The sequence below is a fragment of the Hoplias malabaricus genome, unplaced genomic scaffold (genome assembly GCF_029633855.1).
Source record: "Hoplias malabaricus isolate fHopMal1 unplaced genomic scaffold, fHopMal1.hap1 scaffold_212, whole genome shotgun sequence".
Lineage (NCBI taxonomy): Eukaryota > Metazoa > Chordata > Actinopteri > Characiformes > Erythrinidae > Hoplias > Hoplias malabaricus.
In genome coordinates this window covers 1-15000 of record NW_027100797.1, presented here as the reverse complement: position 1 = coordinate 15000, position 15000 = coordinate 1, and the positions used below count along the sequence as shown (strand labels likewise).

The window sequence follows — 15000 nt, the reverse complement described above, 5'->3', positions numbered from 1 at the left end:
TTTCCACCTGTGCTTCTTGCTTTTTTAGCTGAACTGCATTAAGTCTGAAGCTTATTCCAAGCGATATATTAGTAGAAATATTAGTAGTGGATACAGACAAATCCACACAGAAATGTCCTGACATCTACTCTGAATCCTTAGCCAAAGAGCAGACACTGGAAACGCAGCCAAATGCAGAGTAAATTCCTTATTAATGCTCATTTCATTTCATTTCAGAAGCGATGTTCGAAGACTTTTCAGAATAAAGCGTACCATAGGTGGCCAGGTTTTTCCTACAAAGCCAAGAAATTGAAAATTCTACTGAAAATACACAAACGCAAACACACAAACACACACTCCCAAACATCCACAAGCAACAGGGGAGTTGGGAGTGTACCTGGCAATTCCAGCCAGAGCTGTGTGAACAAAGAGCTGCTTAAGGAAGGCCAAGGAGAGCAGCATGAAACATGCATGACAGAGGCTCTGTGTGAAGCCTTCATTAAGCCCCTACGCAGCTTTTAATACATATTTCATTCTGCACGAGGAGCTCGTTTATGACCTGCCGCCGCTGCCTTGAAGTGACAAGCGCATCTGAGCCATGTAAACAATCCTCTATAAATACATGAAAATACTTTTCCCCCTTTGTTAGCGTCACCGCTGAACGTGTCAGGAGCGGTGTGAGGCTGCCGAGTGTGTGTGTGTGTGTGTGTGTGCTGTTTGCCTTTGTTCCTCAGCTGAGAGAGAGAGAGAGAGAGAGAGAGAGAGAGAGAACAGATAGGACTCCACCATCTTCCTCACATACACACTCAAGCACTGATCACACACGGCTTGTCATCCTGACACAGTACTTCTTCATTCCCCCTCTCTTCTGCATTTCTCCTCGTTTCTTGTCTTCGCTCTCTACCACTCGTCTTTTTCTGCTCTTTACTCTCTTTTCTCAGTTCTATCTCTCCATTCTCAATCTTTGCTACTACTTCTTTCCGTTCTCATCCTGATGATGCTTTACTCTTCACTGCTCTCTTTCTTTGCTCATCTTTTCCCTCTTTTTATCCTCCTTTAGCCACTTTCATCTCCGTTTCTCTCTGCTTTCCTTGCTCTGTCCTCTGTCTGTTCTTCTACATTCCACTTCATTTCTCCTCTTTCCGAAGGCTGAGGGAGCGCATGTGGGAAGGAATCAATTATTACAAATACGCTGAAGTGAACTGATTCCTAATTGATTCAAATACATCTATTATATTTACACGTGTCAGAGGTCACCCTTCATTTCTTTCATTTGCATTTGTTCTCAGTATTTACAGCATCTGCTTTCCATGCAAAATCAAGTCAATACTCATAAAGAAGTACACAGTGAAGCCTGACTACTTTCAGTACTTTCCTCCAAGTCCATGGTGCAACATAAAGCATCACAACACTACACAATAAATGCAATAATACAATAAATAGAGAAGTCAATATATCAGTCACTGTCATTTGACCTTCACATTATGTTAATGACATTATGAACGGACCAATAGAAATGCTCCACAATTCCAATGAACGTTCCTATTTTCGGAGATACATGCTTTTCACAGGACAGTGATGATGTGTGATTCAGATCCAGGGTTAAGTTTCCCGTCATTAAAAAAAAAGCTACCTGTTCAGAAGTGTTCATTCATTCATTTTCTGTAACCACTTTTCCAGTTCCGAACTGACCTGGAATCACTGGGCACCACACATTCACTCTCTCCACTATGGACACTGTCGAACAGCCAATCTACCTACCTTCTGTGTTTAGACTGTGGGAGGAAACCCACTCAGACACAGGGAAAACACACCAAACTTCTACACCCTCAAGCCCAGGACAGAGACGCAGTTGCCGTCACCTGTTCAGTCGTGTCCCGTATAAAAATGAAGAACTTAAGTTATGTTTTCCTGGAAATAAAATAAACGAAACGTGGTTTTCTGGTAAACGACAAGACAAATCCGAGTCCATGTAGTATGTTTTATTCATGTGGAAATGCAGAATGGAGTAAATTCATTGCTCAGTTTAATTTCTATCATTTTCCCTGTTTGACTCCCTCTTCTGTCATATCTCTTTTTCCCCCCACACAGCTTGTTCCCCAGCGCCCACACACACACACTCACACACACTCCATGCTGGCAGTAAGTGAGTTCTCAGTGCTAATGAGAAGTGTGTGTGTCGAACACTCCATAAACCTGCTCTGTAACACTGGCGCGCCGCTGGGTCTCAGCCAGACACAGCCACAGCCTTCTGTAGCTCTTCTGTACTAAGTTATAACCTTTTAATGAGAAATCTTAAACACTTTGGGAGTGCTCCTCTGCCTCAGACTCATACCACAGTGTGGTCTGGACAGAGCTGAGTGAATTAAACCTAGCCCCTTAAAGACTAAGCTTATTGTTTAGGTTTTTATTTACTACAATAAGTTATTTAATAACAAGAGGTGTTTTGACCCGTTTATAGAGGACTACATCCATCCACAGGGTTATGAACCCAAAATTATGAAAACATGGAATAAAACAAGTGCTTCTGATTCTAAAGGAATTTGGGAATTGTCCCGCCCCCTCGTCTGAGACACTCCAATCACAGCGCGGGAACTATTTTTATGTGAAAACACAAAGGAACAAAATAATAAACAATGATCAGTGACACATAAGAGTACTGATTATATAAAATAGCTAGCTCCTCGCTCCTCGCTGCTGGGCATTTAAAGGAACAGACGCTGAAACCCGTCGTTTTGATCCTTGTGGTATTTTGACTAATTCCCCTTTAAACTCCAAAAATAGTAGCTATTTTATACCAAGTGTTGAACTGATCAATATCCATACGACCACATTAGCATCTCTAAATCTCATTAAAGTGGTAACATCTTTAAAACTCATATAGTTGCGTAGTTATTAACAAGAGGGACCTGACGTTGTGTGCCCGTATCCAGGCCCTGTTTTAAAGGACAGTTTAACCAGCAAAAAATGCATTATATTACTAATTATACCCAACAAAAATATGCTGAACTAAATATACTCTGCTCAGCCACAGCATTACAGCTACCTCTGTTTTTGCACTCACTGCACATCTTGTAGTTCTATTATTAGAATAACCTTTGCAACAAACACTGTGTTAACTCCCTTTTAGCGTGTTCCTCAATGGTCCGGACCCCAACGGGACCACCATGAGAGCAGGTATGATTTGGGGGGATGGATTGTAACACACCACCACATCAGTGTCCCTGCTGCACTGAGAACCATCCACCACACAAACAATTCTTTTTGTTTGTTGACAGTACTGTGAAGTTCCTGAACATTGAAGAACATGAGGAAAAGCAGCAAAGTATGCGGAGATATAAACAGTGCATCTACATGCGAACTGAAGCTCATTAAAGGGACAATGAGGTTTTAATGTTGTGGCTGATCAGTGTATTGCTAAACCATAAAGGCCCTTATTGTTAATAGAATGTGAGTCTACTGGGTTATACTCCATTAAACATAGCAAATATGTCTTAAGATAAAAACTAAGATGAGTCACATCCTCCTGGTTGCGTTTAGACTCAGCAGCAATGATATGGAACTCGCTGCTGCCAAAAGATGCTGCTATTCACACTATGATAACGTTAACAGAGCAATAAATGCTCTCCAAAATCATGTTTGGTTTATGTTTCCTCTGAATTCAAATTCACGCACATTTTTGCCTTTCCCCTGTTAAAGGTGCCATTTTTAATAAAATAAATAAATAAATAAATAAAATTAAAAAAAGACTTTTTGAACAACAAAAACATTTTATGCAGAGTCATGAAATGATGGAACTGGTTCAAGGCTGAAACAGCTGAACAGAAAGGTATGCTGGGAAATGTAGTGAAAGCCTCTTTGTTATGAACAAGGCTCAGGAGAATTCTGAGAGAGACCAGAGCCGTGCTGCATTATCCAGCGTGTACATGCAGATGCCAAACTGCTCTCTCTCTCTCTCTCGCTCCTATACTACCCCTCATTTTCTCCCTCTCTCTCACACAACCTTCTACTCTCTCTCTCTCTCTCTCTCTCTTTCTCTTCCTCCATCATTCACGGGTATTACAGAGCACTTTGCTCGGTCCACAGCTTGTAAATCAGAAACTGATATATTCTCTCTAAGAGAGACAGAGGTCGGAGATAAACAGTTGCAAACAGCCAAACATACACACAGTCAAATAGTCACACGGACAGCAATCACTAGTATTGATACCTTTAATATAACACACACACACACACACAACCAGTCCAACAGCACACAGAGAGAGAGAGAGAGAGAGAGAGAGAGAGAGATCAACAGCGCTAACGATTACATAAAACATCACACACACACACGTGTTTATACACTATCACAAACATTTTCCTAATATTCCCAAGTGCAGGCAATGAACCTAAAAACGTGGAGCTTGAGAACTGCCGATGAGCTTGATCAGACACCATTCATTCGACAGCCCAGCCTCGAGCCAGAAAAATGGCCCTCGAAAAACATTTGGCCTTGTTTTTAACTTAGAGAAAATAATCCGAAATTTGGTCAAGAACTTGATATTTGATATATTCCCCAAATCATTCAGCCTTAGGCCAAAACGTGCAGGATACGAGCCACCACCTCGACACGGCTGGATGAAAACACCACCAAACCCTTCATTAAGTCTCAGTGTTGCGCATCGTGGAACCCCTCTATTACGGCTGACCAGCAAAGACCCGTGCGTTAAAGCAACATGTTCGTGTAGTGAATTGGTTGCAATTAAGAACAGCATGAAAAGGAAATATGAGACACACTGACATTTTTTCTGATTCACACATATCTGATATTATTAGAAACCTTTTGTAAGGATATTTGTCCACTAATACAAAGTAATAAAATTGTTTTCTACAACATTAGGAAAAATATTAACTCCCAGGAAAAGTGTTTTCTCTATGTTCCTTAAAGAGACGTCAAAAAACGACTCAAAACCAGAGAGGAGAAAACAAAGATTCTTAACAAAATGATGTGTTTTTGTTAAGTCTAAGAAGGGATCGGACCACGTAATTCACGTAATTTCTGACAGAATATAAAGATATTTGTTTTTTTATATATTATTCAGCAATAATCATTTTCCACACTAAGCCAATCCAATGTGTTTAAGCTCAATCCCTGAAAACTGCAAGTAAACAAAGTCAGTGTTTTCAAAAAGTGATCAAAAAAATAATAATAATTAAATTGAGTTTACAAAAGTCTCCACTCGGGAAAGAGACCAACATGCCATTTTCACATTGATACGGTTTTTGTGAGGTTAAACGGTCAGCCACAATAAATCCACACACACACACCCTTTGCTGTTATGTACTAAATGCTCAGACATTTGCTCACTGACAACACCACACCAACAACGTGCACTAACACACCTGCTCATTACCTCACACACCTCCACAAACCTCACACATTTTACACACTCCACCTGCAGTCATACCTTGAAAACCCATTACACTCTCAGAAATAAAGGGCTCTAGATCCAGGCCACTTTCGGTTCCCTGAGGAACCTTTAAAAGATTTCTTAGTAAATAAGATCAAGTACAATGTAAACAAACCACATGAGACAGAACTGCAAATTCAGGTTAAAACCATTGAGGAAGCATTGAGAAACAGAGAAAGGCAAAACAAAAGAGCCAGGGTGGCATTCAGGTTTTATCTTTTTAAACACTAGAGTGCCCTTAATAATAAGAATTGTTATTTAATAACGACTTGGAATACGTATGTTACTTCTATGAAAACAATTTACACACAGGGTGCCTTTGGGAATTCCACAAGTGTCACACATTTTTAACACGACTACATCATTACAACGAAATAAATTTAAAAAGCCATTCAGGTTGGTTTAGCGTGAAATGCTCTATTCTAGAGAAACAGCGGCTGTGAATGGACCTGTGCCTGAGGAGATTAACACTTCTAAAACCTACAGCACGGAACAGTTAATAAAAATGATATCTGATGTTTTCTGAAAGTTATCTCAGATCAGGTTTGGGCCAAATGTTATTGTCGTGGTTCAAATAAAAAAAACATGTATCAGCAGCTATCCTTCACATCATGCACCAATAGAAACACTCCAGATTTACTTAAAAAATCTATTTACATTGACTTTCATCGAAAATTAAGTCGTTTTATTTCCCTTCTCCTATAAAGTAACTATTTTGGATATGTGTTTTTCTTTGGACAGTGAGCAAATATTTTTAAACTCCTCACATCTACAGAATACCACCTTAAATGTCTCATTATTTACCATCATAAATGATCATTATCAAAACTAGTCGTTTAGAGGAATGACTTGCTATATTTGGCTACAGTTGAGTCTGGACAGTGACACGTTAATAAATCTCAAAGCCTTAACTCGCGCAGAAGATCTGAAGAATCAAAATCACAGTGTAACATTTAAGGGTTAGCACCTTTGCTATTGGATGTCACTATAATTTTCAAACGAATATAAGCAACAAGAGGAAAGGACAAAGAATAACATGCTAAACAAACTTTTAGACGGGAAATATAAGTTGGATTCTAGTGGATATTTCTTGTACATATTTCATATATTGTATATTTGTAATGTAAATCATATTATAACTTGCTTTCTCTCGCTTTCTTTTTTTTTTGTGGAAATACCACAGTGTTCAGGTCAAAAAGAAAAAAAGGAAAAAAAGAAAAATGGAGGGAAGGAAAGAACGGAAAAGAAGACAAACCCATTCACACAGAGTCCCACAGCGATCAGATGGAAAAATAACAGAGAAATCCTCTTGCTTAAATATGTTGTGAAACACAGCCGTCCTAAAGCACACTCAGCTGTTAGTGGTTTAGGGCTTCGGCTGCTCCCAGCACAACACACGTTACACACTTTACACACACACACACACACAGAGAGAGAGAGATGTGGCTGACAGAGGGAATGAAGCCTTCTCTGGCCCCTGAGAGCCTCAGTGCTCTGCACGGCGAAGAACACAGTTTTGAAAATACATATCAAAGCCATGCAGTTAATCCACACAGACGTATTGCAGGTCAGTGGAGGTCACTTAAGGGCTTTACTTCTCATTTCATTTTATGCTTTAGATTTTTGTTCATAGAAGAAATGACACTCCAGTTTTCGTTGTTCTGTACCACGTGAACGAATCAGCTGCTTCAGAACCTTTGATCTCTACAATTCTTGCATTAAATAATCAGATAATTAGATAAATAATTATATCAGGTTTTGCCTTCTCCTCTAAAGTTACCATTTTGGAGACGACTTTACATTTTGTTTCTGTTTGGACAGAGATATTATACAGATTAATGCACAACACGTTCGGACGACATTTTCAGCTGCAGACACACACACACACACACACACACACACACACTTAAACAACACAGTCTTCCCAGAGAGAGAGTGTGCCATATTCAGTCACTATTAGTTTCCTCATGCCCTAAAGGCGCACTATACACACAGAAGCCACAACACACTCACATGTGGGCACACACACCGCCGATAGTTCCTGCCCCAATGACAATTACTAAGTCAAGTCACTGTGAGTTATATATATATAAACATCACACACACACACACTATATATATATTTTTTTATATATATACAAACTACACTCAAACTTCCAAGCTCTCATCTCTCTGCCCATTGCAATAACAGAACAGCCACTTAGCAAAGATGTAAATATTAATCTGTGTGTGTGTGTGTATATCAGGCCTTACCTGTTTGGTCATAGAGTCAATCAAACGTACATAGAAGTCCTGCTCTGTCCTGATACCTGTAACAAAAGAATAAAATAAATGAGATACAAAACTAACCCTTACCCACATTCCTACAACATGTGGCTCCCGCCTCAGCAGCAGGACAGTGTTCATAATGCTTCAGATCTGGTACTGATCCAATTTCATGAAAAAGGAAGAGTCTTAACCGGTCGGCCACCAGCTGGTTAGTACGTCAGATTTATGTCAGTCTTTACAATTATAGAGAAACCAAACCGAATAAAACAAAATATGAAGCTGAACATTTCCATGTTAAATGCTTGGAAATTCAACAATCCATTCTCCCTCCATTATAACGGTGTTCATTTGTTTTCATGTGCCTTTACACACAGTGTAATAACCTGTAATGTTTATGTTAATATAGTCCTTATATTGAGAAGTGATAATTACTCCCCTTCTCTTTGTGTTATCATTAACTAAATAAAAGCATAAAGAGCTGATATTTTTCTCTCCGTGCCTCTTTTTCACTTTTCACTTCTAACAGAAAACTAACTGCAACGTCATAAACACCTGCTGCAAAACCAAACCCAAAAGAGGGAAAAGCGAGGAACTATTTTCAGCGCGTGAGCAGAGCACGTGACTCATAAATGGACCCTAATTTAAATAAAGACCAGGATGCAACCGGAAACAAGGACGATTTACATTTTAAAAAATAAAAGTTTTATGACTACACTGTAACGCGAGGAGCAGCAGCGTACGGTTTAGACTCATACTGCCTTTGTGCACTTTGTTCTAAAACAACCGTTCATTTCTGTTATTAACTTTTGGGTAGTTGTCGAATAATAATAATAATTCTGGTAATATTCTTCATATTTATATCCATACATTTTTATAAGATTTAAAACCATAATAGACATTATTGTAAAACAAAAAATAAATATATAAAACGATAGACATTTTGAGAATGACCCTTTAAACAAATACTATTTTTTTTTTCCCTGAATGCATTCCCTGGGGATTTTAATTTTTTATTATTATTTATTTATTTATTTATGTATTTATTGCCCATTTAAACGCAGCCCCTCTGTAAAAGGCAGGATCTGCTCACCGTTGCTGTAAAGAAGCTGGAGTTTGTAGTGAATCCCGTTGTTTGTCTTTTCTCCGGTGGGTTCCTGAAAAATAAACAACACGTGATTGTTAGGCGCGCGCTAAGAGAGCCGTACTCCAGCTTTGAGGAGGTTTACGAGCTTCAGAATAAAACTGAGCTTCTGGGAATTTCTGAGTTTGAGTGTTTTATTCTGTTGTTTATTTATTTATTTATTTATTTTGCTATTAATACCAGACCACTGGACATTTACACAGCCCAGTTACAGAACATTTACATTTACATTTACATACCGATGTGCCAAAACAATGAAAACCACTACGGTGTCAATCTCAGCCTCACATTAGAGTTATACACTAACGCAGGTAAAATCAGCTCTTAGTCTGAGCCATGATTTGAGACACAAATAGCGGTATAAGAAGTCGGGGGCAATTTATCCATTTGAAAAAAAAAGCATGTACAGATAATAAATGTATTAATGAAGGGATGAATGACTGATTGAGCCTCTACAGAAAAGAATCAGGTTTCAGCTCTGACAGTAAACCCACTGTAGAGGAGGAAGAATTCTCCTTCCTACAAAAACCTGGTTAGGTTTTTAATTCATTTAAATAAACAAGTAAATAAATACATCCCCCCGGAAATCTCCGAAACAAGTTCGGTTATGACGTAGGACACGTGTTTGTGAACCACGCTCTGGTGTCAATTCGTTTCCACAAATAAGCCTTAAATTCACAGCCTCCGAAACAAATAAACAATCGATACGTTTATAGAATATTTCTAACACTATAACCACAGCTTTTTTTCCAATAACGGTCGATAAATATAAATGATTGGACGCTTATTTGTACTCGTCTGTCTGAGAAATAATCTCTCTCACACTTTCACACAGAGAGAGAGAGAGAGAGAGAGAGAGATAGAGAGAGAGAGAGAGAGAGAGAGAGAGAGAGATACAAAAAAGTTTGGAGGAGAAACCAAAGCCTGGCTCCTCGAAAACTGCTGTGCTTCAGTCCTGGCGTGTGCCTCTCGGACGTTTGGGCTCGTTTCTCACGTGAGACGTTTCTGTTTTGTGTGCATAAATTCTACCGAGCTTCAAATCACCACAGGCGTGTTATACAGAGGACTAGGAAGTCACGACCCCTTCAGTGATTATAACTTGCCCTTATAACCTTATAACCCCAATCAATAAGTCATTTAGAACTGATCATAATCGCGTATAAAGCATATATTAATGTTGGTTTTGCTGCTGTAATAAATATGCTGTTGTTAATAAATGTATAAAAAATGATGACTAACATCCCAGTAAACAAGGAACGTCCCTGGACGTTCAAAATAGTTCTAAAATAGTCTGTCTGTCAAGGACATATTTTAAACGTCAATGGACGTCCAAAATCCATCTTAATAAGTTAGTTAGGTGGTGACCAATCGATAACGTCAGTGGACGTTCAAAACGCGTTTTATATAAGTAATTTATTTCGGGACCAATTAATAACGTCAATGGACGTCCAAAATACGTCTAATAGTCGTCTTTTCAATGTCTGTGTTTGGACGTCTTTTCAACTTTCATTTTCAACCTTAAGAGAACGTTGATTATACGGCAGTCATTACGTTATTTCAACGTTGAATCAACGGCTAATTGTTTACTGGGATAGACTCGGTTCAAATAATAAAAAAAAACATTTGACTTGTCCAGTGTTAATATATCGTACCGTAACGGTCAACAGAGGCCTGCTTTTCTAACTATGTCTGACCTGCTCTTACAATTTAGAACATACAAATCTGAGTCTTATATTTATTTTCAGAATTTCCAAAATGCTAATAATTGGCCTGGGGTTAGCCCTTTCTTTCCTCTAGAGAAGACCACATACTAAATGCAGTCAAGGGCTCAGCTTTGAAAGGGCAAGTCACACGGGTCAAAAACGGCAAAGGCGGCGATTAAACGGCGTTAACTTTCATCGAAGTAGAGGCAAAAATCAAGTCGAAACCTGTAACAGTTTTAATGCAGACACAATTAACAGCAGGTCCTCTCACTCGACAGGGCCTGTGAGGGGGGGGTTATTTTTAAACAACACCGAAAACGAAAGCTTGACGTGGGGGCGTTTGTCCTGTTTGTAAAAGCTGTAACTCTGTGGGAAAAATAGACAGAAACATACGCAGACAGGGAAAATATATTGAAGTTATTTTGCTAAAAAAAACACAGGAGGCAAACACCCCCCAGATTTCGGGTCTTGTTCCATATTCCAAACAGCGCTCTCGTCGTTTTTTTGCTTGTGTTTGACCAGAAATGAACGGAGAGGTGTTCTTCTAGAATGTTCTAGATCCTCTCACTGGTTCTCTCTCGCGCTGAGGGAGGTTTTCGTGTCCCGTTTGAGGCAAGGTCCTCGGATTCGTGTAAAACTGCTTTGTGAGGACTTCACTTCAGAGCGCTGTACAAACAGAAGTACATTTTTTTTTTTTTTAAATGCCCCGCGTGTCCACTTGCCTTCTCTTTCTCCACGAAGCCCACGAAGGAGGTCCTCTCGATCTCCACAGGCTGACCCTGCCGGTCATACAGCGCGAGCACGAAGTGGAAGAAGTTGGACTTCCGCAGATTGGAGGGCGGCTGCTTCTCAAAGTGGGCTCGAGCCAGACCCACTCCACTGCGGAAAAACGCACATGAACACTTACTAATACACACTTATTAACACACTCATTACACTTAATGACGCCGCACTGGTGTATTTTACCGAGCGGTCGTCACAACAATCGACAGGTTTGCCTCACTTCATTTTACATACGGTGTCATTCTTCTCTGACCATGTTCATTTACTAATCACAGCACACGCGCACAGAGTCGACACACTGTACGAAAACATCAAAGATAAATAAATAAATACTATGCAATATATATCCTACACACACAATAATAATAATAATAATAATAATATTGACCTCGTGCTGTTCCTAGAGAGTTAACGATGAGGCTGGAATTATTAAAACACAAGTTTGATCTGAATGTGTCATGTGTTTTTCTGTCAGTGTTCTGTCTGCTGCTGAGTTGGAGTTAAACGCACAAAAATGTGCAAATATTTAATACAATATTCCGCAATGCTGAGCTATTAATAAATATGTTTATCATTTCTACACACGTGAAATATGCACACGTAAATAACTCTGCTATCACACCTATATATTATTGGACATATAAAAATAAAAGCACTAAAGACCCGGAGTAAGAATGATTTAATGACGCCATTAAACTGTTTCTAATTAGTTTCATTTATTTAGATTATGAATCAAATCTGAACGCAGAGTGACGCTGATTCATTTAATTCACATTAAACTCGCTCTACTTCAAATGAAGTGGCTCTGTTTTTTTAAAAAATCTTCAAAAAGCTGCACGTGCTGTGTTTTAATGGCAGCTGTCGTAGGATTACGTTATTTTCAAAATCGACTTAAAACTCAGATTGGAGCAGGTCTCTGTGGGTTTTATTTGCTGACGGTGAGGATGGTGGGATGGGGAGTGTGTTACAGCTGATTTACAATGTTTTAGAGAGTCTGTTCCTTATGGCATTGGTGTTTCAGAGCGTGTTATTCAACTTTAAGATGAAGTAACACTTGATGTCTGTTATAAAGCAGTAAGCCACAGTGTGAGGAACGCTAGGGTATAGAATGTAATATATTAAAGTGTTGAAGATGAGTTATAAAGTGTTATACTGTGTGTTTTAAAGAGTGCTGCTGTTATATTGCTATATAGAATGATATAAATGCATTATTAAGTGACTGTATTAAGTTGTTATGGTGTTATAGTTGCATTACACTCATGTTATAAAGTGTTATAAAATGTATAATACAGTATCGTCCTTTATATGAATTATAAACAGCTCAAGTGTGTTTTAAGTGTGTTGTAGTTTGTATTGTTGTTTTATTAATGGTGTGTTGTAAAGTGTTGGAGTATTGTGTGTTATTTACGGTGTCGGTGAGTGTTCTTTATTTGTTTGTATATGTACATTTTGTACAAGTATTCTAATATGTTATAAAGCGTGTTTCAGAGTGTGTTACGCCTGGCGGTGTCTCGGTGTGTGCGATGCCGAGTCTGGCGCACCTCTGTGCGGCTGTGGCGGAGTCCAGCACCCCGGCGCTCTGCATCCAGGTCCGGACCGCGTTCATCCCGCCGCCCATCGGCTCCTCCTTCATACTGCTGCCGCTCCTCTGGATGCTCTCCTGGATCCCGAACATGAACGCGCGCTTCTATCCTCCTTTTTCTTTCTTTCTTCTGCTACTTCCTCCTCTCCTCTCCTCTCGTCTTCTCCTCTCACACACTCTCTCTTTCTCTCTCTCTTAACGGAGACTACAGAAGTCCACGAGGAACGCAGGTGGAGCCTCGGAGCTTCTCTCTGCTCTCTTTCTCTCCCTCTGAGAAAGCGCGAATTTACAAGAAAACAGAGAAGAGTAGAAAAAGGCAAAGCTCGAGGAGCGAGAACGAGCGCGAGGTGTCAGCATCCACGGTTCGGAGGGCGCGTGCAGCGACGTGATAAGGTGTGATGCGCCGGGATCTTCGCTGATGAGCACTCCAGTGTGTGTCAACAGGGGCAAAAATAGAAAGGAATATAAATAAATAATAAAAAAACAACAATACTTAAAAAGTCACTTAGAATAAAGAGGGTCACCAGCAGGTCTCGCGGAGGGTCGGATCTGGATCAGATGTCATTATCCACAGCCTTTTCTCTCCCTCTGTTTCTTTGCTTTATTTTTTTGCTTGTTTTCCTCCTTTCTGCTCTGATCAAATCAAACCACAAATAAAAAAACATGAAGCGATATTGAAATCAGGTGGAGACCCTCGTGGCGGATCCCGCGCGCGCTTCAAACACCGCAGCTCTGATGATTTGTGCTCTTCTTTCCCAGAGGGAATCCGATGTGACTTGCTGTGGGAACGAAACACAAGCAAAACTAAAGCCCCAAAGGGAAGAGGGATGGACCGTGTGTGCGCGCGAGAGAGAGACGCACCCCCTCCTCCTCGCTCCATCCCACCCTCCTCAGGAAAAAAAAAACACAGGCAAGCCCCTTACTTCCATTAGCAGAGCACTCAACCATGGAGACGTTGTTTTTACTTTTCCCACCCGTTTTTCGACAACGTTCCCCCCCCCCCCCCCCCCTCTTCTGGATTTATCCAATACTCGGCGAGCCAGCTAGTCCTTCTCGCCCGCAGTAAGAGCTCGCACGAAAACGGGTGGGGAAAGCAAACAACATCCCTAATGGACTACCAGCCAATCACAGGGCAGAATCCGGCTACTACTGACCAATCAGAAGGGGGTTTCTGAAAACGGGTGTGTACACACGTAATAGCGAGTCATAGCTCCTTTACAGCCGTGAGAATTGACAACGAAGCGCCACAACTCTGATATGATCAAATTTAATTTGACTACATTTCACTTTTAGAAGTATATAGCGTACAAACATGCAAAAATAAAGACAAAATGGGCTTAGAATAATGTCGAAGTGTAAGTCATAACAATCATACCCAGTAAACATTTAGCCGTTGATTCAACGTTGAAATAACGTAATGACTGCCGTCTAATCAACGTTCTCTTAAGGTTGAAAATGAAAGTTGAAAAGACGTCCAAACACAGACATTGAAAAGACGACTATTAGACGTATTTTGGACGTCCATTGACGTTATTAATTGGTCACCACTTAACTTACTTATCAAGATGGAATTTGGACGTCCACTGACGTTTAAAATATGTCCTTGACGGACAGACTACTTTTAGACCTATTTTGAACGTCCAGAGACGCTCCTTGTTTACTGGGTAAAGTTTCACCACAATTGTGAATTAATACTGCATCACCATTATAAGGGTCTATCTCAAAATAGTGGCTTGGAATATCATAACAATTCGGCCTTATCTCCTAATTATGGCTTAGAAGGCTATGTATTAATTATGACATTCAATACTGAATAGTAAGTCATACGTATTTGACGTGAATAATTATTACGTCATTAGTACGAGTCATAGACTGATCAGAAACACCAGCTGAGTGATGTTAGGCCATAATATAGTGTTCAAAAAACTCGGTATTTTGAGATAGCAGGTCTGAATGATATTAAATGATATGTGTAGGACACTTTCACTGTTAGTTATTAAAACTGCAGCTTCATTTTCTCTGAAAAGAAAACGAGCCAAATGCTTTGTTTACACGAATTTCACCGCTCCTTTCACACAGCACCGTGGAAACAGA

The 15000-nt window shown here is 39.8% G+C and overlaps 1 protein-coding gene and 1 long non-coding RNA gene across 2 annotated transcripts in view; both read right to left on the bottom strand.

Annotated features, from left to right (window-relative positions):
* The window catches only part of LOC136680223 (uncharacterized), a 16323-nt gene extending 7474 nt beyond the window's left edge, over window positions 1–8849 (bottom strand). Inside the window, exons 1-2 of the long non-coding RNA XR_010796881.1 lie at window positions 8788–8849; window positions 7683–7738 (exon numbers count right to left, since the gene is read on the bottom strand). This is a non-coding gene — a long non-coding RNA (uncharacterized lncRNA). The remainder of the gene's footprint in view (window positions 1–7682; window positions 7739–8787) is intronic.
* A 938-nt stretch (window positions 8850–9787) lies between these two features.
* LOC136680222 (transcription factor COE1-like) lies at window positions 9788–13655 on the bottom strand. Its single transcript, XM_066658568.1, has 3 exons — window positions 12866–13655; window positions 11264–11420; window positions 9788–9871 (listed from the first exon to the last, which is right to left on the bottom strand). The coding sequence occupies exons 1-3, from the start codon at window positions 12997–12999 to the stop codon at window positions 9788–9790; spliced, it is 375 nt and encodes a 124-aa protein (XP_066514665.1). The 5' UTR covers window positions 13000–13655.
* Window positions 13656–15000: the final 1345 nt, after the last annotated feature.